General features: G+C 32.3%; 1 protein-coding gene across 8 annotated transcripts in view; it reads right to left on the bottom strand.

Annotated features, from left to right (window-relative positions):
* Nucleotides 1-27,439, bottom strand: part of LOC148605159 (neurobeachin-like) — a 169,948-nt gene that overhangs the window by 117,466 nt on the left and 25,043 nt on the right. For 4 of the 8 annotated variants that reach the window (XM_088548653.1, XM_088548657.1, XM_088548655.1 and 1 more), the window contains 25 exons: nt 26,872-27,040; nt 26,327-26,469; nt 24,715-24,812; nt 24,091-24,183; nt 23,426-23,534; nt 22,392-22,473; nt 21,704-21,827; nt 21,036-21,228; nt 20,034-20,641; nt 19,564-19,717; nt 18,829-19,009; nt 17,659-17,837; nt 17,337-17,444; nt 16,676-16,829; nt 14,505-14,801; nt 13,254-13,454; nt 12,116-12,136; nt 10,390-10,536; nt 9,428-9,769; nt 8,915-9,041; nt 7,420-7,528; nt 6,990-7,156; nt 6,128-6,249; nt 5,625-5,765; nt 4,887-5,023 (listed from right to left, as the gene is read on the bottom strand). In XM_088548653.1, coding sequence (XP_088404779.1) covers nt 4,887-5,023; nt 5,625-5,765; nt 6,128-6,249; nt 6,990-7,156; nt 7,420-7,528; nt 8,915-9,041; nt 9,428-9,769; nt 10,390-10,536; nt 12,116-12,136; nt 13,254-13,454; nt 14,505-14,801; nt 16,676-16,829; nt 17,337-17,444; nt 17,659-17,837; nt 18,829-19,009; nt 19,564-19,717; nt 20,034-20,641; nt 21,036-21,228; nt 21,704-21,827; nt 22,392-22,473; nt 23,426-23,534; nt 24,091-24,183; nt 24,715-24,812; nt 26,327-26,469; nt 26,872-27,040 — 4,206 coding nt within the window. Of the gene's footprint in view, nt 1-4,886; nt 5,024-5,624; nt 5,766-6,127; nt 6,250-6,989; nt 7,157-7,419; nt 7,529-8,914; nt 9,042-9,427; nt 9,770-10,389; nt 10,537-12,115; nt 12,137-13,253; nt 13,455-14,504; nt 14,802-16,111; nt 16,163-16,675; nt 16,830-17,336; nt 17,445-17,658; nt 17,838-18,828; nt 19,010-19,563; nt 19,718-20,033; nt 20,642-21,035; nt 21,229-21,703; nt 21,828-22,391; nt 22,474-23,425; nt 23,535-24,090; nt 24,184-24,714; nt 24,813-26,326; nt 26,470-26,871; nt 27,041-27,439 lie in introns of all 8 variants that reach the window. The other 4 variants (XM_088548659.1, XM_088548654.1, XM_088548656.1 and 1 more) reach the window with 4 other exon arrangements.

Genomic DNA, 27,439 nt, shown 5'->3' with positions numbered 1-27,439 from the left:
AGACAAAATACCTTCTTATTGATGATTAAAATGTTTCATGCTTTTCTGATCATGCCAGACTGTAGTTTACTACACAAGAAAATAAATTGGACTGCAAACTTTATGTTTTAAGTTGATAACGTGATTATTGAAACCAAACCCCATTATTGAGGACCTATAAATTATTTTAAAAAGAATCAGAATTGTGTCAATCGGGTAGATAAAGCAACACATTGAGTGAAACAGAACGAGTATTGTAAGGATCATAATGTAATAAACCTTTTTTTTCTGTTGAGAAAAATAAAATTTAAAAACCTGAGTGTCATCCTGCATAGCTGTAAGTTAACAATTGATAGCAATGATATTGTTCATAATTGTGACCTTTACAAATGCCTGATTCTACTATTAACCAGGTATTATTGCTCAGATCAAGGAACGGCAGGTGTTGTAAATCTGGTATCAACCCAAAGGTCCTGTGGAACAGCAAACAGGAAAACAAGTGTCATAAATTTGGTATTAACCCCAAAGGAGGCCTAATAATGACTTGAACAGGACCATTACTGCTATGATTCAGAGGTTGACCAGGCTACGACTTGAACAAGGGTAAAATCGTATGATTCATGTAATGTGATGTGATGTAAAGGATGATTCTGTCTTTGTGGCTACTTGTAACCTTGTGGCTACTAAAAAGTAAACTTAGCAAAAAATATGTTGAACAAGCTACAGCTGATTCATACGTGGTAAATGATAAATGCTTTATTGTGTGGTTAAATTTTCCAATGTTATGGCCTGATCTGTTTTCGGGATAAACTATCATTTTATTTCTTTTTCTATACAAGGAAAACCTTTATAAATACATCAACAAAATTCCTAAGGTTAAAATTATAAAGGTGTATTATATGTATTTGAGTTTTTGGTGATTTTCCCAGTTATGGGATTTCATATTTCTCAGTAAATGTACAAACAACAAATGATGGTCTACCAAACCACATTAACAATACATTTTCCTTATAAAAGTACATCTTCCTAACACAACCCAAACTAAACCTAAGGCATAAGAATTTATATTATGAGGCAGTGCAGGCATGACACAAAAAAAACTCTAAACCTAAAGCAGAGTAAGCTTTTATACAAACTTGAAGGTTGATAATGTTTTTTTTTTCGAAAAAATATTGCAGTAAGTCAAAGAATAACTACAAACAGGATACACAGATGTTGCAATAACATTGTAACTAGAGAGTAGTGTCAGAAAGTAATGAAGTAAAGATCAACATATCATTGCTTGGGGTATTACTTAGACTTGCTACAATTCTCTCTGTAGTAAATGTTATTTGATAGTAATGATACTTAATCAAATAATATATATATATATTACAGAGAGACTTGTGGCAAGTCTAGGTATCACTGTTTTTGAACTCATTTTTACAGCTTTCTAAAACCAGGTTGCACAATACCCTGATCATAATAAAAAAGAGAATCTTTCTAAAAGATGATGGTTTTGAAATGAAAGCAAAAAGAGTTCAGATATTCAAATGTATTCTGCACATCTCTTGGCATCTTTATTAAATATCAATATTTGATACCCAAAATGAACGATAAGTGTAAGCAACTTGGTACAAAATACAGGACCATAGTATCAGAGATATTCAGAACTATAAGTAAGCCCATGGAGCGATACACCCACCGCACTACATGTACATGTAAGTCTTTGTAAGAATCTGGCAAAATGAGGAAAATCAAAAATCAATTTGAAAAGACCATTTCCAATTTGCTCAGAAATTTCAATAGAATGTTAGAAAAATCAGGTTTTTAACAGAGTTATCTGCCATTGGAATGTTCATTTTCAGTGCATTTCAATGTAGTTATAACTATATTTACAAAAGTGATATAGAAAATCTTATCTTTTTTATTGATGATTCTTTTGGTGCAAATAGTCAAATTTAACTTGCAATTTTTTTTTCATACTATACTGCCTGATTCTTACCGAGACTGACACTTGAATGTATAGATAGACAGGCAGGTGTCATAATTCCTATGTACCAACAAAAGACTAAAGGCAGTGAAAATGTATAAATCAAATCTCAAAATGCCTTTGATTGTTATCTTTTTCTAACATAAAAATCCTAAATTAAGACTGTATATTGTACATCCTTACCAACTCTTAAACACATATGTTAATGAGAGGAAAACCAAGGGAACCCAGACTTTGGTGAAAACAAAAGAATGCAACCTATATACAAATACCAAAAATAGAAAAGAGACACAAGCTACAAATAACATAAAATAACCAAAACAATATGCACAAAGCAACTAAAGTAAATGAGCAACTTGGAATCCACTAAAAACTTGGAGCATGGACCAGATGCAATGGTAGGGCAAGCATCCTCTGCTCCTATAAAAACACCCACTGAGCTGCTAAAAAAAAAAGTCAAGTCCAGGGTAGACAAAAGAGGATATGAAAACTACTACATGAAACAGATTGAAGCCAAACATGTTTCACTTACATCTTAACATTTCTAATGGAGTCGAAAAAAGATATTTCTCTTTGCAATAATTATTGAAATAAGTAGTGCTATTCTTCCAGAAGTTGATACATCCCATGTAAGACAAGGTCAGGTGTGCTAGTCTTAACTAAACGTCTTAAAAGTAGCAGTATCATAGACATCAAAATAAAATTGACGTCACTATATACTATGTTTCAAGAAATTGCAGAACTTCTCTAGCAGAAACGAAAAAAATATTTATGTTTTCGCAGAAGATAAAGATTATTAGGTTCTAAAACGAGTGGGCAGTGAAGATCTGGGATATCTTCCAAGAGTCTGAGAAATTCCGTCTTATTCTGAGTGGGGCCTAGCAGAACAAAGGAAAGACGTAGAATTTCTCACATGAGTGGAAGATATACCTGATCTTCACTATTCATGTGTACAAGAACCTATTTCTTTTGTCTAAAAGTACAGAATCTATATTAATGAATAATGCTGAAAAATGGAGCAAATTAATGATCTGTCTTCATTGGGCTATCTTCAACTGAAATCGATCAAAAAAGAAAGAAAGGATTATCTTTCACTCTTTAAAGAATTTCTTGGTTTTTCACTCATTCTGCTATGCTCCACCCATGAAAAATACTTGAATTTCTCAAACTTGTAAAATATAACCCAATCTTTAATCTTCACTATATTATACTGTTGTCTTTTATCCCAATCATAGCACCACATTGGTCCTTAGCTGCCAGAAATTATCCTTACAAACATTCTTGAGCAAAATCATAATATCTGATCGGTGGGTTATATAATATACCTCTTTAGTATGTATTTCGAGTTATAACTTTTTAATCATTACAACACTGTGACAACACAATAAACACCCCCAATGATATTTGAATTAACAATTCTTCAATAAAATTTAGAATTTTTTCTCTAAGGCATAACAAAAATGCAGTTAAGCATGAGAATATTCTTAACTCATTATATCACCATTTAATCCCAAGTTACTGTGAAAATAGGAATATTTTAATGGTGATTTTACCAAGACAAAAAGTGATTTTTTTGTGGACATTCAATAAACAGATATTGTTTACACGAACTGCAAATGTCACTGACGTATGTATGTATCTTTGGTTAATTAACTTTTATCACATGTCTAATATTTACAGTTTAAGAATCACACATTCAGTATTAACAGATTAAAAATATGTTTTTAACTTTCCTGGTGCCCAGTCCTGAAATATCTCCTTAGGGCCCATTTTGAGAATGAAATTTTGAATTGAAACATTATCAAAATCTAGCAGTTGAAGAACTCAATAGAAAAACACATAGTTTGCAATGGCTGACACTATGCGAAGAACTGTCTATATTAAAAAAGAAGTTAGGAATAATCTATAAAGTTACATTTATTTGGCTTTCCTATTACAATAGCTTCTTTCTCCCTAGAGTAAGTTCCTGAAATCAATTCAAAATCTGAAGTGCTGAGCTACACTACAAACCTAATACTCATGGGAAGTCTGGTAGAATTCAAGGCATCAATCAAATTGAAAACTTGTGTAATATTAGAATGTATTATTTATGCAGCTGAAGTGTCAAGATTTTTTTTCTCACTTTATAGAAAAACTGGTATAAGGGAGATAATCAAATAATATTTCCCATCAGTTTCACCAACTGCCCTAATTATCTCCCTTTATTTATCTCTTCACATATTCTCACCATGGATTCTCTCTAGACTTCTTTCCTGCTTCATCCTGTACCGAAAACTTGTTTCTTGTAACAAATTAACAGAGGTCAACTTCATGACTTTAACCTACATTATTAACCTGAAATATAAACTAAAAACTCCTGGGTGCAAACCAAGCATAACTCATAAGTAATAATGACCCCGAGCTGAAATAAAATTTCAAAATTATATTGGTAGCAGATGAAGGTCACTGTATACAAATTAAACTAAATTCCAAAGTGGTAAAAGATGCCAAAATTTAAGTTTTTTTAATTAGCTTTCAGTAAAATGTGTTGACACATTAATATACCTACATATCACCAACCACCTGAAATAAAATTTGACATTTTACTGAAAGATCACAGTTGAATTTATTTAAATATCAATACTTGAAATGTCTGGTGACTTTTTTGTTAGTCTATAAGGCCTTCCTCAGTTATTGCAGCCAGATTGAATAAGGGACAGGTTTTTGCAAGAAAGTACAGAAAAGCATAAGTTCTGTGTCCACATTTTTAAACCATTTTCACTGACATAATGAAAATCTACCCCTATTAAGTATGGATGCAGTAACAATAAAAGTCTTATTTAAAAAAATAAAACCTTCATCTGCTGTACACTGAACATGTCTTGTCTGTTTTCACACATAATACACAAATATAACACGAAGTAAACATATCTATACCACCTGTTTTGACATTTACCTTTGGATCAATCTTCTTATTCTCCTCATTATCCTCATCAATTTCAAAGTACATTTCGGATTTTGTAACAGCCATGGTACCAGCTACTGCTACTCCTGGTGCTATCAGCTTACATGGGGTAGACAGAGCTACAGGTCCTACAACACAAAGGAGAGACATATCAGAAAGTACAAAGCAGATTGAACAAGTGGCTGTGATTTACTGTGAAAGTACTTTAATTTGTGGATACCAATTTTTGTGGATTAGGGAAGAAACACATGTTCGTGGATTCTTGAATTCATGCTTTTAAGGTTTCCAGTAAACTCATCAAAGGAAATCTCCTTTTCGTTTGGAACAAAATTTCGTGGTTTGGCCTAACCTTGCAAATATTTGTTTAAAAAACTGTTCGCAAGGGGTATAACAAATATCAGTTCCTATATCTAACAACTATTGAATTGATTTGACATCCTAAAACACAAAAACAAATTTGTTTACAGTACAGTAAAAAACATGAAGTCATGCTATGTGTATCTCCACTTGTACAGGAAGTTGAAATTGTACAACTAAAATTGCTTAAAACATATGCCCTATCTATATGAAGCCACACATGAAATTTGAAATCAATCCACCCACTTGGAGCCCATATTTTTGTGATGAAAATTTGGTTGGACAAAATGATGGATGGACAAGGTGATTTCAATATACCACCCACTCATTGAGTGGGGGTATGATAATTTGTAGAACATGTGTGATACTAACCATTATATTCAGGTTCTAAATCTCTTTCTTCCATCATTAGTTCCTCATCAGTATAATCAGGAAGTTGTTGTACCTTCTTCTGTGAAGCCAGATGAGCATGGAAAGCTTCTCTTGCTTGGTTTATTGCATCTTCTTCTGCTCCTGAAAGCAAGAACAGGTATAATATTTTGAATCATTTTAGCCATAAAAATTAAATTCGAATATCGAACACCATGTAAAATTTCCATTGAAAAACTAAAAGAAATCCAAGAATCAAATACTCCAGAAATAAATGAAATTTTGACAATCCATGCAAGTTGATATCCACAAATATAAATACTTACAAAATATCTGGAAAAATGAATTGTTCAACTGTAAATGAAAGTTAATCAACTTTTAGGCTCCTTATTTTTGCATTAAAAAGAAAGATATTAATAAACTATAAAAATTACAAGCATTACTGTTGGTTAATTTATTGTGATTTGTTCCTATTGCCCAAAAATTCTGAAAAAAAAATGTTTTACCATGTTCTATTGCAGCTTTCAGAGCAGCCTCAGGATGTGTTGTTCCATAAGGATTCCTTATTAATCTCCTCCTCCTCCTAGAGTCATCCTCCCAAACATCTAACTTCCAAAATTCTACTGGTCTGTAATGAGTACGGTTTACAATAAGTTGATTGATTGATTTATCATGGTTAAAAGTCCTATGGCAGATATTCCATGCATTTCAGGATGAAAAGATTTACTAATCAAACAGACCCTGCTTTGTACATGTCCAACACTCTCAGCCAGATTTTTATTGTGCTAGCTTACAGAAGCAACAGCCTACAGGTTGGCATGCCACCACTAGGACACATTATTCTGAGTCTGAGCAAACCATTTGTTACTCTATCCCCTTAAATACATGTATCACATGCTTGGTGGAAGGCAATGACAACCAATTTTAAAGTCTTTGTTGTAACTTGGTCGGAGATCAAACACACGACCTCCCGTACTTAAAGTGAGCACATTACCCTGAGACCACCTAGGCAGTTCAATAAAATAATACATCAAGTCATTAAAAGATGGATGAAACATGGAACTTTTTTTATCATTTGAGAATCTGCTGCGAGTGGCTGGGTTTGTATAAATCATATTAAATGTGTGAAGTTTCTAATCACATACATAATTGTAGAACATTTTGCAAGGCATAAATTTAAAAGTAAAAATGGAGAACTGCATGGTGAAATTAAATTTGAATTATTCACGGATATGTAAGGAACAAGAAACTATACATGGACTTCCCATAGACGAATGTTTATTGGTAAGTAAATATAGAATACTTACGCTTCACAAAAATCTCCACACGCCCCATACTGATTGGTCAGTATATATATAGAACACTTACACTTCACAAGGATCTCCCCATGCTCCATGTTTATTGGTCAGTATGTATAGAATTTTGTCCTTCAACCTGATTGCCACTTGGTGATCCCTCCTCTTTGCAGATTTGATCAAATGGTCACATAACTTTTCTTCTTCCTTTCTATCCAACATAGTTTGAGCACAAAGTGACTGAAATACACATTCCGAAATGCATGTTCAACAAAACAATACTTGAAGATATTACTGATTGTTTTCTCTAAATAAGGAAATTCTAAATACTCAAACATTGAAAGTTATTCTTTTGCCAAATTATCAAACAGTAATTCATTAAAATTAGTTTATAATTCATGCCTCAATGAGTCATTTCACAATCACAGGCCCCCTTTCATCTCTTTTAGGGTGCATCATTACCCAATTTTAATTGCCATATCAAGTAAAATAAAAACACCAACCTCAAACTCTGCATGTTTCTGTACATCCTCTGCCCTCATTCTGTTAAGGATGAACTCCGCTTCATTTGCTACTCGTACAATATGGTCCCTTGTAGCATGAGCCAATAATCTGAAATAATGAAGACAATTTTTCCCTGATGTCCTGATTCATATACATGTATTAGCAAATATCTTAGGTAAAACTTAACAGCCATGTACCAAAATTAAGACACACACACATTAATTTCAAAATATTGGAAGGTAAAATTTCAATAGTAATGTGAAAATGTAACACCTCATAACTTTCTTCACTGACTAGTACTATCGAGCCACTAAAAATAATTTTTTATTTTCAAGCCCTGGTTTCTTTTTGGAATGGCCCTACACCCATAAAAACAACACAAAAAACCAAGACTCTGCTATTGTTTTTTAGGCGATGAAAAATGTACTCTCATCATCATTTTACAGCAATAAAATGTCAAATGAAAAGTATTTTTCTTCCATTTATTTTCAAGAAAAAAAGCTTAAGAACCAAGAAATAAAGTTTAAATAGTCTAAAGACAAATCCTGGCATCCTAAACTTAATAACTAGTTCTATGAAGGCCAGTCCTATAATCTTTACTTCCTTCATTCACTAGTTCTATGAAGGCCAGTCCTATAATCCTTACCTTCCTTTATTGACTAGTTCTATGAAGGCCAGTCCTATAATCCTTACCTTCCTTCACTGACTAGTTCTATGAAGGCCAGTCCTATAATCCTTACCTACCTTCATTCACTAGTTCTATGAAGGCCAGTCCTATAATCCTTACCTTCCTTTATTAACTAGTTCTATGAAGGCCAGTCATATAATCCTTACCTTCCTTCACTGACTAGTTCTATAAAGGCAAGTCATAAAATCCTTACCTTCCTTTGTCGACTAGTTCTATAAAGGTAAGTCATATGATCCTTACCTTCCTTCATTGACTAGTTCTATATAAAGGCAAGTCACATAATCCTTACATTCCTTCATTGACTAGTTCCATAAAGGTATGTCATAATCCTAACCTTTCTTCACTGACTAGTTTTATTATGGCAAGTCATATAATCCTAACCTTCCTTCAATGACTAGTCCTATAAAGGCAAGTCCTATAATCCTTACCTTCCTTTATTAACTAGTTCTATGAAGGCCAGTCATGTAATCCTTACCTTCCTTCATTGACTAGTTCTATATAAAGGCAAGTCCTATAATCCTTACCTTCCTTTATTAACTAGTTCTATGAAGGCCAGTCATATAATCCTTACCTTCCTTCACTGACTAGTTCTATAAAGGCAAGTCATATAATCCTTACATTCCTTCATTGACTAGTTCCATAAAGGTAAGTCATATAATCCTTACCTTCCTTCATTGACTAGTTCTATATAAAGGCAAGTCACATAATCCTTACATTCCTTCATTGACTAGTTCCATAAAGGTATGTCATAATCCTAACCTTTCTTCACTGACTAGTTTTATTATGGCAAGTCATATAATCCTTACCTTCCTTCATTGACTAGTTCTATAAAGGCCAGTCCAGCATGTTTCTGTAAGGAATTCTGCCATTCCTGAGAACACAGTAACATGACCAACTCTACCACTGATGTGCTCTGTTTTAATGTGACTAGACCTTTAAAAAAAAGAAAATTACTTAATCAAGGCTTCAAGTGAAATGTTCTTTTTGTTGTTAAGAAGGAATGTTGTAGAAAAGGGTATGCAAAACACATTTTTTATTTTACCAATAATAGCCATAAATCCCCTATAATAGAATATTAATATAGAATGCTCTAAAAAGAGTTAAGTTAAAAGTCAGGAAGAATCTTTTTGTAAAAGACTTTCCTTTACATATCTACAGCAGAAGGTAAGCCAACACAAAGAACCAGGTTAGCGACAATAACATGTAAGAAGCCTTTAATATAGTCTTAACTAAATGATTAGTCGACACCATCAATCTAATGTGATATTGTGAAAAAAAGAAACAAGTAGAGGTGACTAACATATGTATGTAAAACTTACCTCCAATGAGCAGTTCCTGGCCATGTGAGCCAATTAATGTCTTGGATAAAAATGGAGCAAAATCGACAAATATTTCTCTCAGCAATGGAGCTACAGATCCTAAAGCCTTATCAAGCCTCTCTGTCAGTGATACAGCCTCTCCTGGCATTGGGAGGTTCTCGACAGGGCCAGGGATTTTACTTCTACTGAGTTGTAGTTTGAGACTGGGCCTGTTATGCCTCACACCATGAGTCCCTGCTGAGATGGCTGAGATAGGTTGTGACTGTGGTTCACCAGATCCATCCCACTCTAGCTCTTGTTCCTGTTCGGTGGAAGTGACTGAAGTATCATGGTCATCCACACCTGTGTATGAGGAAGAAATATAACATCAATATTTGATCCATTACGCACATAAAAAAGTCAAATACTCCCCGATCCCCAGTCCAATCACCATATGGTCAAACAGGATATTGCAGTCTCTCAAGTTCACAAACAGAAGGATGAGTGGATGATTGGACACCATGATGCTATATCCAAACCAAAAGCAGGGATAAAAAACTAAAACAGTCCTTTTGTTTATTTAATCTAATTTTGATTTTAAAAAAATACTGATACAGTTGTGCTTTTACGTAACTTTATATCAAACTTTCAACTACTGACCTAATATTACAGAGCCAACCAATTAAGCAGAGATTGTCAAAGTGGAAAGTAAACATACGGTAAAAAGGAATCATAACAGTAAATCTGGATTTGAGAAAGTGGAATTCTGCTTTAAAGCAGAAGAAAATCAGGTCTGCAACTAATTTTCAACAATTAATATTAGATCTGGCATGAGATACAATGAACACAGACAGAAAGAGTGAAACAGATACAGGACATTTCATAAAGAAGCATACAGTAATATTAGGAAAGGATAAGTCAAATCTGATTTCATAAAATCAATGCCCATAAAAATCATATCCCTAGTTGACAGAGAATTTTACCATTTTCTTTGACATCCAGATTATCCTTCCCACCTTCTGCACCTTCTTGTACCGATTCCTCCTCCTCTTTATTATCTCCCTTTGTCTGATCTTGACCTTCCTCCACAGAGTCACTCTGATCGGCACTCTGAGATTCAGTCTCTTCATCTGAAGTCACATTCAAATTTTCATTATCCAGAGAAAAAAAGACCTAACAAACACTTATACTCTATAAAAACCCAATTTGAATAACTCAATGTAAAACAAATTTGAAACTATTTCATCTACAATAAAATGTGTTAAACATAGTTAAAGGTTAAAATTCAATTTCAAAAACTTAGTAGAATTGGAATGTACACGATTTCTTATTTACTTGAAATTTCTGTAAACCAGTTTGCAATAGAAAAAAAATAGTAAGTAAAAAGGAAAACAAAGAGCGTAATAACCACAGCTCAACTACAGGTTATAGTCTAGATTTAACAAACACCTTTGCTAAATATACCACATAAAATACTGTCTTCAAACTTGTATTATTTTTAAGATATTACACCTAATTTAAAACCTTATATTAAAATGTTTTATAGAACCAAATACATGTAATTTGTAGTATTGATATTACAGGTATGCATTACAAAATACATGTAGTTATTATGAAGGCAACATACAATGGTACATGTATAACATTTAATGGGAAATGGATAACAAAATGTCACAACATCAAATACAACATATCACTTAAAACTAAAAAAACATTAAGTACTGATCCATGTAAAAATAAGGCAAGTATTGACATGAACTTCATCATGAATTTGCATTTCCTGGTTCAAACAACTTAAGAATGATCATGTATTTTCTTGCTATGTGAACTTTTAATAAATAACGAAATCTTTTTTTAGCACAAATCTTAACCTGAGTCACAGGCAGAAAATATATACAGTATAAACTTTGTAAGCAATTCACAAAGCAGAAGACCTATGTTGTGTAAACCTTGTTGTCAGTTCACAAAACTATAAAGCAAGCTTGTAAGCCATACATGTGAAATTATCATTTACATTACAATGACCATTGGTACAAAAGGTACATTTATTGTTTTGCAATAGAAACTCTTTTTATGAAAGGTTTTGTGTAACCTGTGGTTTGGTCTAGCCATGATTTCATTTAAAAAAAAATTTCAAGTCATAGGCTTGTGGTTTCAAACCAGTGGTTTCAAATCGAAATCAATCCGAGTCAATGGGATAGGAAATTTTAGTTATTTTTTTCTGTTCCCTTGAAATATGAAATACTTTGAAATTATTGGTTCCTACTAAAAGCTGTGAAATTTCAGCATGAACTGTTCTAACCCAAACAAGGTAACAATGGTCCACATAATTCTACATTCTGTGATTCTGACTGAGTTCAGGCCCTTACTGGATAGCTAACTTGTATCCATTTTGTATGCAATGTAAAAGTACAAAATTATTATTGGACCAGACCAAGTTTTACTTGTTTTCACATTGATCCCTGGTCCAACAGATTTTAGGACTACCAAATGAGGTTCTACACATGGACCAGTACTCAAGATAAACCCTCTCATGCACATGCCCTCAGCTAAACTTAAAATACTGCAAAGCAAACAGCACACCAATGAAGATCAAAATAAGATGAGGGTTACGCAAAGCAATGGGTATGATACATTTTGGGTTCAAAGGGATTAAATTCTTAGACTTTTGTGGATATGAATGATGCACAACAAAAATGTCAATCTTACTCTCTGAAGCTTTCACAACAGCTAAAATATAAAATGCATATCAATGATTTTAATGGGTTACTAATCAGGCATACAATGCAGCTATCAATGATTTTTGGAAAGCTTTGGTTTCTTTATAACAGAATACAAACCCTTTTTGCACTAAAACATAATTGCAAATGAAATTACAGCTAGCATTTCTTAATCATGCAGCTGAAAAAAAAACTCAAATAGGCTTAAGGAGGTAGACTTAGGGTAAGGGACATAACTCCTACAAATCATTGGAACCTTTGTTTAAATCAATCTCATCTAAGCATCAAAGTAACTTGGATTTATTTCATTCTATTTCAAATGAAAGCTTGATAGGCTTTGATGAAATTGAATATGATGCAAACATATCACTGATTTTAAGAATTATGTCCCTTACCCCTAGGTCTACCTCCTTAAGCCTACATATAACCATCACCAAAATAACATTAGAAACCGTTTTCTGATCGACCTGATGTTTGTAGCTGAAAGAACATTTTTCCCTTTAAATTTGCACTAAAAACTATCAACTTTTTGTTGCAGAAAGACCCTTACATAAACACGATAATGATAAGTATTCATTAAATGATATCTTAAAATTTAAAATAAAAATTATAGGAATTTTTTATTGTTATAGTCATACCAACCTATTTGTAAAATAAAAGCTACAGGAATTTGAAGAAATAGGTTATTGGTGTAAAATTAAGACATTCTTTTTGGTATGCCAACTTTATCATAAGGTGATCCAAAACTCTCATGTATATAATTCACAAAACATTTTTTTTCTGTAGATTCATCTAATAAAATCTTGATCATTGACATCTAAAATTATGTCCAATATTTGGCATAGCAGGGGTCCAAATAAGTGGTGGTCCAAGGTCTGGATTCCATTAACCTTGGTCCAAGATGTTTAAACCTTTTATTTGACGCTTTACTGAAGACATTTGATTTTCCTCAAGAACCGATTCTCTGAAACTGTAGAAAATCCAGCACCTTCCACCCCTTGAACCCCTGCATAGAACCAAAACCAATGTAATTTTCTCAATTGCAAACATTCAAGAAAAGAACTTTCTACATCTCTTTTAATGAGCAAGATAACCTAATTTGTTCTTTAACCAATAACAGAATATACCTGTTGAATCTGTGATATGAATGTCAGCTTTTATTTTGGTTTTTCCATTAGTTTCATCAATTTTGTTGTCAGATTCTGTCCCATCATCAGTAGTCTCCCCTTTTTGAGCGCCATCTGCTTCCTCTTCCTTTTCACTCTCTTCTTCATCTTCATCTTCCTCCTCATCTTCCTCTTCTTCACTACCCTCTTCTTCTTCACCATCTGTAGAATGAAAATAAGTAATTAATTTTTTTTTTAAATGTTAAAAATTTTGACAAAATCAATCATAAAAAATACATTAAAAATTTCCATCCCTTACATACATGATCTTTTGAACTGCTACTATAAAAAGTTCTTTTTTCAAAAAATTCAAAAGTCCCATTAACAAATAAAAACTCATTTCATGTTACTTTAACTTCAAATAAGTTCTGTACACAAACATTTTTTCGTGGTTGCTAAATTTTGTGAATTCTGTAAAAAGACCATAATCCAAGAGTTTTTTCCATGCTTTTGATAAAAAAAAATTACAATATATTTCCAGCATATTTGATTACTGAGAAAATCTATCAAGTTTATGTAAGTCTTTGAAAAGTATTTAATCAAACAAGGTTGTCACATGTAAAAAAAATTAATTTAAGCATGAATAACTAAAAAAAAAAAAAAAAAAAAAAAAAAAAATTGGTAGTGAAACTACATAGAAAGTAATAATACATGGGATATTAGTATTATCAAAGTGCTATACAGAAAATGTATTAATTTTGTGGTTTTAAAATTAAAAATCAGTGTTTTGAAGTACTGAAATTCAATTACAATGGTAAACTACAATTTGTGATTATTTGTCAAATGCAAAAATTAGTCCACTGGGATAACTCATTCATTAACAGTCCTAATATCTAAAGTTTTTGTACAAAATGCTTAAATGTTTGTATAATATATAACCTGAAAAAAAAATAGCATTAAAAATAATTACATGAACTCAACACACAAACTATACAAAATTCTACAATTGAAAAAAAAACTCTATTAAAAGTAAAACACAATAAAACCTAAAAGTCAATATGCCAAGAAGAAAGATAAAAGATTTGACCAATAATGTAGTAAAGTTAACAAAAAAATGTGATACAGAAATGTAGAACCAATGTGGAAATAGAAAAACTATTACAAAAAGGAATGCTATCAAGAATAATGACAGAAAAACCAATGAAAAATGAAAAAAGAAGAAAATATTAAAAAAATGTTTGTAAACAACAATGAACAACAAATCAATGAAACCTTGTTGATCATTTTCATCTGATTTTTTTGGGTCATTTTCTTCTTCAGAATCTTTCTTTTCCTCAATCTCAACCGTTAAGTCCCCAGCTGCCATATTGGCCAAGATGCCTGAGTCATCATTAATTTCAATGTCATTTTTGACCAAGATACTTGACAAAGTTGATGATGATTCCTGTGTCTGACTGACCGGGTCTGAGGACCCTTTAGTAGCTGCATCTTTAACCAGAAGACCTGTTTTAGGTGTTTCTCCATTGGGTGGATTAAGCAATGGCCTCAAGTTTTGAAGAAGTCCAGTAGCTGATAAAGGACCAAACAAAAAGGATATATTTTTATGCTACTTTGAATCTACAAACCTTGTATACTCGGCGTCACATAAATAACATACTGTTAAAATTTGAATAAAAATATTTTCTACGACTTTATTGAGACCTACCGTCGTTTAAATTGTCTTAAATGACTTGCTCATTCGTTTAGCCAAACGGCTTCTCCCTGAACATTGAATCGTTAAATTCCGGTCAGATTTTAATTCTAGGTGCCAATATTTACATTGTAAAAAGTCGGCCATGTTTACAGTGATCGGGTTGCTAGGAGATGTTGTTTACGTTTAAATGGTTTGTCCAAAAACCGAAGAACCCAGAATGCATTTCGGCGTTATTTCGGATATCTCGGATTTATTTTACGCGAACAACGTACAATACCGAGAAGTTAATCAAGCAGACGATTGTCACCGGAGTTCGACGGGAACTTACGCACTTCGTTTGTAAACAAATCGTCCCGTAGAAACCAACATGGCGGATATTAGTATGGGATTTTCCCGTAAGGATTTGTTACGCATGATTTAAGCTAAAAGCGACTTGTTCAGGGAGAAGCCGTTTGGCTAAACGAATGAGCAAGTCATTTAAGACAATTTAAACGACGGTAGGTGTCAATAAAGTCGTAGAAAATATTTTTATTCAAATTTTAACAGTATGTTATTTATGTGACGCCGAGTATAGTGGCATTTCAACAAAAAATGCAAGTATAAAATAGGTCAAAAGTCACAGCATTAGTATGAAAGGGATTCTGCATATTGAATTTAATTTATACAATCCATAGTTGCAACTGAATACTAACTCCCCAACATCACTGGTATCTAAAATTGGATTTCATGCTTTCCTTTAAAACTACAGCAAAGCCTTACTAATTGTATTTAAGCAATATGACATTTAACAGTTTGTTCCAAGCATTGTTTCCATAAATAGCAGTTTGGCTATTCCAACCATCAAACTGTCTAGAAAAAAATAAGCTTTAAACTTTACATAGATATGTAGATATTCTAGCATAACTACTTATGGGCCAAAGCTATACATCAAAATATATGCTTTGCAAGTATCTTCTCTTGTCTAGCAATACTTTGTAAACTATGCTAAGTAGTTCAATAAAAAAAATCATTTTAAACCAGTAATTTTGCTACAAAGCTTGCAAATAATAATGAACAAAGAATTCATGGAATTCTGACAATTACAGCAAATATCAAAGCATAGTTTACCTGTTGCATCATGGTTACAAATAGCTTATTTTTTGTTAATAAAAGTTGTCCAATATACCTTTAAAAATAAGAATTTTACCTCTTTGGTCTTTTTTACTATCTGCCATCTTTTGAACATTATCTAACAAGACTAACCATACAAAAGATGGCATTATTTTTATGTGGTAAATAACTTTAGAAAGAGAACCGCCTGTACAAAGTACAAATAAAAAATAATGGCCCTGCCTTTGATATTTATTATTTTTTTAGTAAATCAGGTGTGAATTAGTACCATCGTAGATAAGCTTAAAATGAATAAAAATAATTTCCCAAACAACATTGCTCTTGAATCTCTAGCTCACTAAATCAAGGAATCATTTTTTTCTGAACATTTTCTTGACAAAAAGCAATATACCAAAAAGTCATAACAGGCTAAGAAGTTTAAACTTTATCATTCAATTCCTCTGTCCAGTTAGTTAATAAACCATACTTGAAAAATGATGAATGATTTCAAAATAAACTTCTATATGAAAGAGTAATAAATGAATGCAAAACATATTCAAAATCTAATTTTAAAATGCATAATATGCAGATATAAAGATGCAATTAAAACCTATCTAAAGATACCGGTAAATAAAAAAAAAAAGTTATAACATATACATACCTGAGTGTGAAGTGAATGACTGTCTATGGGTACTGGAGGTGGGTGTGGCTGCAGGACTAGGGGGCTCTAATATATCTCTGTATTTTGATACCATCAAGACTGATGAAAAGTATACAATGGCAAGGGCCAGAAACTGTGCTTGTTTGGTCTCCTCCTTGTAAAAATAGTAAATCTTAAATCTTACGATCCAAATATTTGCATGTTACATGTATACTAGGATTGCTTGTTTTTGCAAAAATAAAAATCATTGCAAATATGAACATATGATGAAGGTTCCCAACCTGAAAAATATCTGTTATTAGTGATGATGACCTTGACCCGCACTTGTGCAATATTTATCTCAAAGTGATACGACAGAAACTAGTTATGAAGAGAAGATAAGCTAATGCTATTCTCAATCCCTAAACTGTTAGAAGTAATTTTTGTTTGTATTATCTCAAGAAATTTCTGCCCAATTGTCACAAAGGTAACCTGTATACAGACAATTCGTTTGCAAGATATTTAAGACTATAAGAATCTCACACAACATAATTTTTCCTGTTTCAACCGAGTAAAAACAAAAATGTCACATGATAAAATCTAGAAAAAAACAGCTTTTATATATTTAAAAAAAATAGTTATTTGAATTTTGACATTTCCCTATAATACCCAGAATACTAACCACATCTCTGTACACAACAGCTCTCAGTCTGTTGATATCCATGTCTTGTAAGAGTTTATCAAAATCCTTTATTGGGGAAACATTCTCATTCAGGTTCTCAACTATATTCTGAAAGTTGAAAATAATTAAATTTCATTTTTGTCAAAAAAATAAGACAGCATGTCAATACATGAATAAGTAGTATATTTGAATTTATTCACTTGACAAGAGGCTGCTGTTAAATTGACAGCAAACTAGATTTTCCCACTTAGTCCCATTATTCACTATAAAACAGTCAATAACTCAAAAATGACAATAGCATAAGAGACCTTCCTCATATTACCTTTTCTGTTGGATGGGATGCCATGATGAGAGCCTGTATTGGGTCAACACCATTCACCTGACCTTGACCTCTCATTGACCCTGACCTAGATCTGTCTGATGGTGTTGAGGCACTGGTAGGGGTTTTAGGTGCCTGTCTGTGTCTACATTCTAAACAGTTTCTGACTGTGGATGTGCAAACTACAAGAGAAGAATATCATAGTCTAGCAACTCTTCAGTTCTTTATATTTCATGACTACATTTACATTATGTATTAGGCCATGAAGAAAGAATGTACAAAAATAGAAAATTATTTTATTTTGACAAATAATGTACTGCATTTATCATGATTAGTTGCTTTTATACCTATTGTTTTGAATGAAAACTGTCAGCAAGAAGAATTAGTCAGTAATGATATTTGTGTCACTTTTTTTTGGTGTTTAAAGTTCCATAAAACTGAGAAACAATGAAAAACATAAGAGAGCATCCTTCCATGTAGACTAACACTATATCAAAATATTATTAAAATCCCTCAATGTATTTTTGAGTTATGTATCAAGAAGTGGATAGACAGACAGATGGATAGCAGTATACCATAAACTTCTCTATGGTTTGGTCATTTATCTACTTCTTAGACAGCTATATATTTGCTATATCACACTATGGACGATGTGATACGATCTAGTGATATGAAAAAAATAGCTGTTGCAATTAGTTGTGAGGTTGTATCACTTTCTGTAAGACCTAAACGGTCAAAAGTGACATTGTGATGTTTCTAACTTGTTTTTTGGACACCATTGGTGACGTCGAAAACTGACAAACACTAGAATTTCATCCATGACAAACACAAATAATTCAATCTGCCAAATTTTTCCAGAAGAATCATGGAGAAAAAGAGTCTTGTTTTTTTTATGATGTTGAAATTAAATAACTTTAAGTTAATATCCTGCAATATGAAACTTTCACTCATTATGAAACCTGTAACTATTTATAAAAAAAACAGATACATGTAAATGATAAAAGTTATACTGAAATAAACTTCCAGAAAAAATATTAAACAGAGGAAAGCATATTTATATAACGGTACAAGCACACATGACATACTTAACATGCTCAATGACACCAAAAATCACAATTTGTTCATTCTAGTGCCCCCTCTATTTCTATAATTTAGATTTTTAATAGCTCTTACCTAATCTAAGACACTGTCTAAGTATTCCTCCAGTTGGCATATTCTTCTCCTGTTCCAGCTCAGCAAAGTTAGTAGAGCTGGCAAATACTAATATATCTGTCATATTCATCACACGGTTCAGTATAGATACAGCTTGTTCTATAGATAAACCTTGGGTGGGCTCTAATATCTCTACTTCACCCTGAAAAATATAACCATACATTAAAAGCAATGAGCTAGCACACACTGGAAACCAAACTTGTAATTCATATTTTTTAAAAAATAGCCATGATGAAATTCACCAACCCAAAAAAAATGTCAATCTTTAATTTATATCCATATTAAAACTGTATTTCTTACCACTTGTACATTTGGGTGATATCTCTTGTTACACGTGGCACACCTAAAAGTCATTCCCACTCATCATATATATTTCAAACACCTTCAAAATGAAGTAGCACTTAACACTGAACTCAATATAAATGGAAATAAAGTTTTTTTGAGTCTGTTGAGAAATGGGAAGAAAACTTGAAGTCAAGGAGTAAACCTCATACAAATATATCTTAGTAAGTCTCCATGAAATTTTAGTTTTTTTTTCTTCTTAATCTGGTAGATACCCAACCCCAAAAAAGAAAAAAAGATTTCCTGGTAACGCAGCAGGGCTAAAAAGGGAAATATCTCACCAAAGAATTACTTGAATTTTAAGATAAATCAACCAACAAAACAGGTGGGGTAACTCAACATAGAAGTACCTACATTAGGAGAAGTAGCAGCAGCTAACAAGGGAAGTAATCCACCACAGGATGTAATCAGATTATCAGCTAGCTGGGAAATCATGTGGGTTACATTGACCACATAAACATGGTTCTCTCCTGCATTCACAAAATCTATCACAGTCTTTGTACTATGGCTGAAAAACGATAACAGTTTTAACTGAAGATATGAGAATACCAGTAAATTTGTAAATTTGTAAGCATATTTCTTTATTTTTTAATCTACAACTCGCAATAAATTGAACACTCAGTTAACATTCAGTTGTAAAAATCATATTTGAAACCTTAGTAGGTATTTGAGAATTTTAAGTATTTCTTTTGCAAGAGATACAAACAATGACAAAACATGTGGTTCTATTGAAATATTAATATTCAACATTGTTTGAGAGTACATTCGAATTTCAGCAATCATTTCTCACTAGATATAAACACTAATATTTCTACTATCTTTACCTTTTCCAAACTTGTAAATCAGTCTCTATAGAAAATAACAAATCTGACAACAATTTCTGATGAAGACCTGACCATCTAAACTCTGGAATTCTAAATGGTGGAGCCCGAGGACCGGGGCTAAATATTCTAGTGCTATCAGTCCTTTGAACAGACGCCTGCCTTGGTCCATCACCCCTATCCAAAGCATATGCTTCAGTAGAATTCTCTCCATTTGCTTGCACAGCATTTTCAGGTGTTTCATTTTGTGCAGTGGCATTTCCTGAAGATTTACTTTCTGAAAATTCCCCTTTTTTAGAGTCAACAATGTCAACAACATCATCTATCACTTCATCTAAAAATTTTTCAACCTGCTGCTGAGTAGTTAATTCAGAGCTAGTTGCCTCCTCTTGACCTTCAGTTTTGTCACTAGATGGCACTTCAGTTTCTTCCACTTCCTTTAAAGTCACTGTGCTTTTTGGCACAGGTTTTGCCAGTTCAGCATCTGAGACACCAGATATTGTACTAACAGGATAATTTCTTCTCTCTGCAGGATCAATATCATCAGTTCTTTGCTTATCAAATTCTTTATACATTCTTGACATATGAATCTTAAAGTCTTCATAAGCAACCTATTAATTTGAAATAAAAATTGTAAGAAATGAAGGGAAAATACAACCATGTAATTCTTCATACTTAAGAAAAAAAGTCAACTTCATAATAAAATACACTAACAATTAGAAATGTCAAGTTACAAAGAATTACAATGAGATATAGTTTAGTTTCTAATTGTCACTTAAAAACCCAATTTAGGCAACTGCTGTTCTACATAGAGTACATATTTTTCTCTTTTCAATGCAAGTTTTGTCATAAAGACTTAATGGTACCCTCTTGATGAAATTGTTGTGTCTCAGTTATAGGGAAAGTATCACTGCCTTACTAACGCTTTCCAAATCCACAAATGGACTGCGCTATATTATAATGGGTCCATCAAAAGACAATATTGTATGCTACTAATACTGTTACCTTAGAATGTAGTATGGCCAAGGTGTCAATCCAGACTCTCCATCCTCCATATTCATATTTAATAGCATGATGTAGTAACATTCTAAATAATGACATCACCATGTCTGTGATCTTGGCCTCCTCCTCGTCTCGGGGGTAGATGTACGCTAGAGAAAACAGCCAGTCCTGCCATACTGACATCTGTAGTAAGGTTCTAAAAAGAGAAAGTAGGCTCTTTAGCTTCCTTATTTCAACATCACTGCTGTCCAATCCATCATCACTCCCTGATTATACTATAGACTATTTAAATCTAAGATTTTTTTCATAAAAACCAAGGAAAGCTACATAACCTAAATTTTTTTCTAGTTGGCCTTAAATTAATTTTTTTTCAATAGTAAGACATTTACATTTACCAATATTCATGATATTAAGGCCAAATCTTCATAAAAATGTTCCAGTGCAAGCCTTACTAGATGTGAGAAATATTCAGACACACATACCAATTGGTAAAAATTACTATGAAAAAATATTAAAGGAAGAAGCCGCTCATGCAGATGATCCAGATATCTGTTACAAATTTCCATTTCCAATTTCTTTTAAATATGTAGATACTGATATAACAGTATAAATATGTTACTTGTATCTCAACACCATTAATGGCTTCTTTTCTATTCATTTGATGAACAAACCTTCTATTTTCTCTGTTATTATTGCACATTATAGTGAGATCAGACAGGAATAGCCTCTTAACTTCCATTATCTCTGGGGTCATCTTACACTGTCTTATCATCGTAGCTACTACCTTCAATATTGCTGTAATGGAACAAAATAAAATTCAAATAACAAGGCATGTATTTCCATGAATACCTTTTGGTTTTTCATAGTTAAGAGGTGACTTACTCTAATGATAAGTTAAAAAAATATTGTTGATGGCCTAAATATCTAGTGTGGTGAAAGCTAGCAATAATTAGTGACAAATTGCCAGCTGTAGATTTATTCTTAAAAATGTTGTATACACTTTTGTGGTAAATGTTACATAGATGTTATAATTTTTTTCCCTATGTTAGACATGTGCTTGTGTGTTTAATGCATATAAATATGCATTTAGCAATGTTTCAGTGCTAATTTTATTGTATTATTAAAACTATGAATGCAAAACAATGTCCTAGATGACTTAAGCTGACCTTAAAGTAATGACAATAAAGGCTACAATTTTTTATTGTATTTTATTTGTTGCAACAGAATTAAGAATGTATTTTTATCAATGTTCGGCAGACTACAGAATTGTAAACATAGCAAGACATTAACTCATTGAAGAAAAAAAAAATCTTTAGAAAAAAAATGTCATAGTACTCGGTACTAAGTATAAAGGCTTACCAGAATTCTCTATTCTAAAATGAGATTCTGGTTCAACATGTTTCTCAGTTGTCATCTCTAATGTAATTCGTTCAGTCAAAAGCTAGAAAAAAAAAACATTGCCTTTAAAACATAAAAAAAAAAATAAATATATAACATAATTGAGCCTTAAACTCAAACTTCAAATCAAATTACATGTATTTTGAATGTTTTTAATGTTAACCTCTACACAACCAAATGTGCCACATATGATAATCATATGGTGCTCGATTCATATGATAATCATATGGTAATCATATGAAAATCATATGATACTGAACATATGATAGTCATATGATTATCATATGATTCTCATATGGTAATTTTGGCTTAAAAACATATGACAATCATATGTTTGTGAAAAATATATGATTATCATATGATAATCATGCAATAATCATATGTATACCGAAACATGATTATCATATGGTGCTCGATTTATATGATAATCATATGATGCAGACCATATGATTCACATGTGTGGCACATTTGCCTGTGTAGTCAATTTATGGTTCAAAGAACATTTATAAAGAGAATAGGTATAATGAATATGACAAGGAGACAACAACCCTACCAGGATAAAAATGTCAGCCCAAAGCCACCCACTGGTCTTCAATGAACCATCACGAAAAACTCGTACCACAAGGCAGGCTGCAGCTGGCCTCAAAACATCATTAAAACAGGTACAGCGAAAGACTTTATTTGTCGGTTTATGTACTTGTTTTGGGCATTATTATTGACCAATAAAATTATTTGTATTTGCATAAATATCAAGTGAAATTCTGACATTACAAGGTACCATTTTCTACATCAGTTGGAACACTTCACAATAAAACTTTGGCTAATGTCCTAATGGTAAAGTGATAGGAAACTTTTGAAAATTATGGTCAAAAACATCTTTCAAGCCAGATAGACAAGTCAACTTTTATTTACTGAAAACATTTTTCTTTAAATAAGTTAAGACTAATTTGCCAACTTGCTGACTTTATTTTGTTTTACCAGACACCATCACTTACCTCAAATAAAACATTGTACGTTGGTAGTGTAATTTGTTGGTCGTTTAACATCAATCTTTCACCGATGAGAGAAAATTGATTGTAAGGTCCCATTCCATCCTGTTTTCTCCTGAAGAAAAAGAAAAAAAATTAACCATTAAAAGATCTAAGTATTGCTCAATACAGCACTATAAAATTTACTTTATTGAAACGTTCAAAATATCGCCTAAATATGATCAAAACTGTCAATTCAACACAAAATACAAAAGAGGTGGACAATTAAACCATGGTTTACTTGGCGTTTGGCCAAAAAAATACCACATAGATATACAGTAGCTGAAAGCAGAATTCTATCTGGAAAGCTATGGGAACATTTAGTACCTCTGAATCATATATACGTATACATGTGATTTCATTAAAAGTAGCTCCCACCTTTTTCTATTTACCTTTAAAAGATATAGAAGGTAACTTCAAAAGTTGTTGATTTTCATTCTCCATCTTATTATTTTTTTTGGCAACGATATGCATATGGTGTCAACTTTTTTCGTAAAACAGCACTAACAACGATTCAAACCTGACTCAGAGCTCTAAAATATGACACTAAGCTTTTACATTTGAGAAATTTCTTGTGAAACCATTCAGAGACAAAATACTTATCCATAATATCAAACATCTCAATAACTTACTTGTGAGTGGCTCTCATCAAGAAGAAACCAACTAACTTCAAAGCTTGTATTCTTAGCCTTTCTGATGGTGAAGCTAACAGTTTGAATACAGTTCTGAAAAGTAAAATAATCATACTTAATTAATTTATTACATGATAAATATAATCTTACTTGTTCAAAATTTACAATGCAGCTACAAATGTATGTTGTATGAAAATTTTTGTTCCATGATATAAAGTCAGAAAGAGTAATCAAGGGAACCAAGGTTATAGTGGTAATCAAAAGAATGTAATCCAGGGACAAAGACCAGACATGGAAAACAGAAATACACAACAAAGAACATAAAGTAACTAAAATCATACATACAAAGTAACAAAAGTAAATGAGCAACTCGGACTCCACTAAAAACTGGGAGCATGGACCAGGTGCACCGGTAGGGTAAGCCTCCTCTGCTTTTCTAGAAACACCCGCCGAGTTAAATTGACAAAAACGTCAATAATGGAAATGTTTAAAGTCTTCAAGTAGTAAATATTCAAGATGATTGGAGTACAATGACAATGAGATAATGATACAGCTAATATACTTAGAAGGAAACATAAGTCATCCTTTCTTTTTGCATACTTGAGTTTAAATCAAAATACTTACTTTATACCACCTTTCTTATCAAAAGCAGGAACCATAGACATTGGATGTTCAGCCATTAGAGCTGTAGTTAACATCAGGACATCCATCAGATTGTCATCCTTAAAAAAAAACCAGTATAATGTTTTCATCAAAGAATCGTTACAAAAATGCCTTACATGACAAAAATAAATATAAAAAATTGTATGTAAACAAGAAATCTGTTAGCTGGTGGCCACTAGTGATATCCCGTTCACTTATTCAATATATGGTTATTGAACAAGCCTGAAATCAAATCCCACCCAAAAATAACACATTTACTGTGCTTGTGCAAAAATATATAGTGGCTGTGACAAGAAGTGACAGAGAAAACAGTCACCAAAAAAGTTTGACAGATAGACAAGAGAAGATCTGTACAACTCCTCCTTCAGAGGGGATAAATAATAATACTTCACATTAATCACATAATTTCCACTCGAGCTTTACATGTTTCATACAGACATTTGATACTGTAAAACCATTATTCCCAAAACCTATCATATCACAGATACAAACATTTCATATTAAGTAAAGGTTCCATACATATAAAATTGTATGCATTTCCAAGTTTCAATTATTATTAGAGCAAAACTAATAACTCAACAATGTAACACTGGTTTTCAATACATTTTCATGAGAAACAAATACACCAAATCTTTGAGGAAAAATAAAAAAAATAGACAGACAAAGAAAAAACATTAATGTTAGTAAACTTTATTTGATGTGATGAATATAGATTCTCCTTCAGTCTCCAGGGAATTACACGTTTTTTTTTTTCACTTCGAAACATTAAATTTCAGATTTCAACCCACAAGCTTCAGCAAGTTTAACTATCCAGAGTGGAGAAATTCTGTAATTCCCGAGAGCTTTAGAGGAGAATCCATTTCTTCCATGAAATCCGTAGAAAACTTGTAAACATAAAATGGCAGGAAAACTCTTGTAGAAATGTAATCATCACCCAGTGGTTAAACAGTCACATGCGTTTTTAATCTCTGGCTAAGAATGGTAGAAAGAGTAATCAAGGGTACAAAGGTTATAGCGGTAATCAAAAGAATGTAATCCAGGGACAAAGACCAGACATGGAAAACAGACATACACAACAAAGAACATAAAGTAACTAAAATCATACATACAAAGTTACAAAAGCAAATGAGCAACTCGGACTCCACTAAAAACTGGGAGCATGGACCAGGTGCACTGGTAGGGTAAATGTCCTCTGCTTTTCTAGAAACACCCGCCGAGTTGCTCATAAAAAGTCAAGTCCACGGTAGACAAACGAGGAAAGGAAAACTATGACCCATTGAATAAATCAGTTTTCATGGTGCAGATGGATACACCATAACGATCTACGAGTTCATGATGACAACCATAAAACTTCTGTAGTGATGACTTCAATCTTGTAGAAAAATGCTTCAATGCCATTCCACAAAAACATCATGGCAGACTTTAATAAAGAATCTCAAATTGAGGTTTTCCTCCAATTATTTCTCGCGGCAAATGTTGACCAATCAAATCACTTAAAATTGAACATATGAGGAAAAAATTAAGGAGGTAAGAAAAATCTTAATTGTTTTGAAAGCCATGCCAGCTCTCCTACCTCATGTAAAGTAGTTAGATAGTTCAGTATACTCTGTAGTTCATCCTCCTGTACACCTTGTCCCTTCAGTAACAGCTGTTTTACATATAGTAACATGAATGATCTTAGTTTTACTATTTCATCATGGGTTGGTCTGGGTCCATCTGAAATAATAAAAGTTTTGGTTTCAAATGTAAGTTATCTACATACAGTTTCAGATAAATTTCACTGTAATGTTAGAATTATTCATACATTATTTTGAAGTAAAATTATAATTTATCAAAGTTGGGACAAAAATGGTTATTTCAGGAGAAGATACAACTCAAAAGTAGGAAAAGTTTTTGAAGTTAAATCAATTTTAGTTAAGTTAAAAACTCCCAAATATTACTTAAACCTAGGGGGTACTAAAATGTTTCTAATTGATTGGTTAAAAAAAGTTCCAGAAATTTTAATACATAAAATAGGGAAAAGTGAAACCACATTTTTTAACTTTAAATCACATAAAAATTCTGTAAGTAATAAATTTTGTAAAAATCTGCTTTCATGAAAAGATGACTCAACCCTACCTCCACCTCTGGGTGTTATTCCACTTCTATCTTTAGGGTTAACAACCCAGTAATAAAACTTAAGGGTATGCATAGTCTGTAGTACGGCACTGACTCGTCTAATATTGTTATAAATATTGCTGTTACTTATAAAATCTGTTGCTAAGTAACAATAAAGTTTGGTCTGTACCTGTGTAAAAGAAGGTAAGACAGTAATAAATGTTATAAAAAACAGAAATACAAATACACCAATCATACATAAATATTGCAAATATTGTAATGATGTACAAGTGTTTCAAGGAGTAACTTCTCAACAGCAGCAAGATGGAGATAAATATTAGTTGCATATAAGAAACAATCAAACCAAAAAATATCAAAATAGGAACCCTGAGAAGTTCTACTATCTACTATCTGTTCTTGAGCTTCTAATTTTGTGAGTATGCAAGTTTCAGTAAATAATCTATACTCAAATATGCATCTTTTTTTAAAAGCAAAGAAAGGTGAAAAGACCATCATTTAGTCAAACTTCAGATTGAAATGAAAATGACTTACATTGTACTAAAGTATTTAACATGTAATGTAAATAAGT

Source organism: Perna viridis, chromosome 10 (genome assembly GCF_037379345.1).
Source record: "Perna viridis isolate PV_CMFRI_1.1 ecotype Kerala chromosome 10, ASM3737934v1, whole genome shotgun sequence".
Classification (NCBI taxonomy): domain Eukaryota; kingdom Metazoa; phylum Mollusca; class Bivalvia; order Mytilida; family Mytilidae; genus Perna; species Perna viridis.
This window is presented reverse-complemented; position numbering and strand designations above follow the sequence as displayed.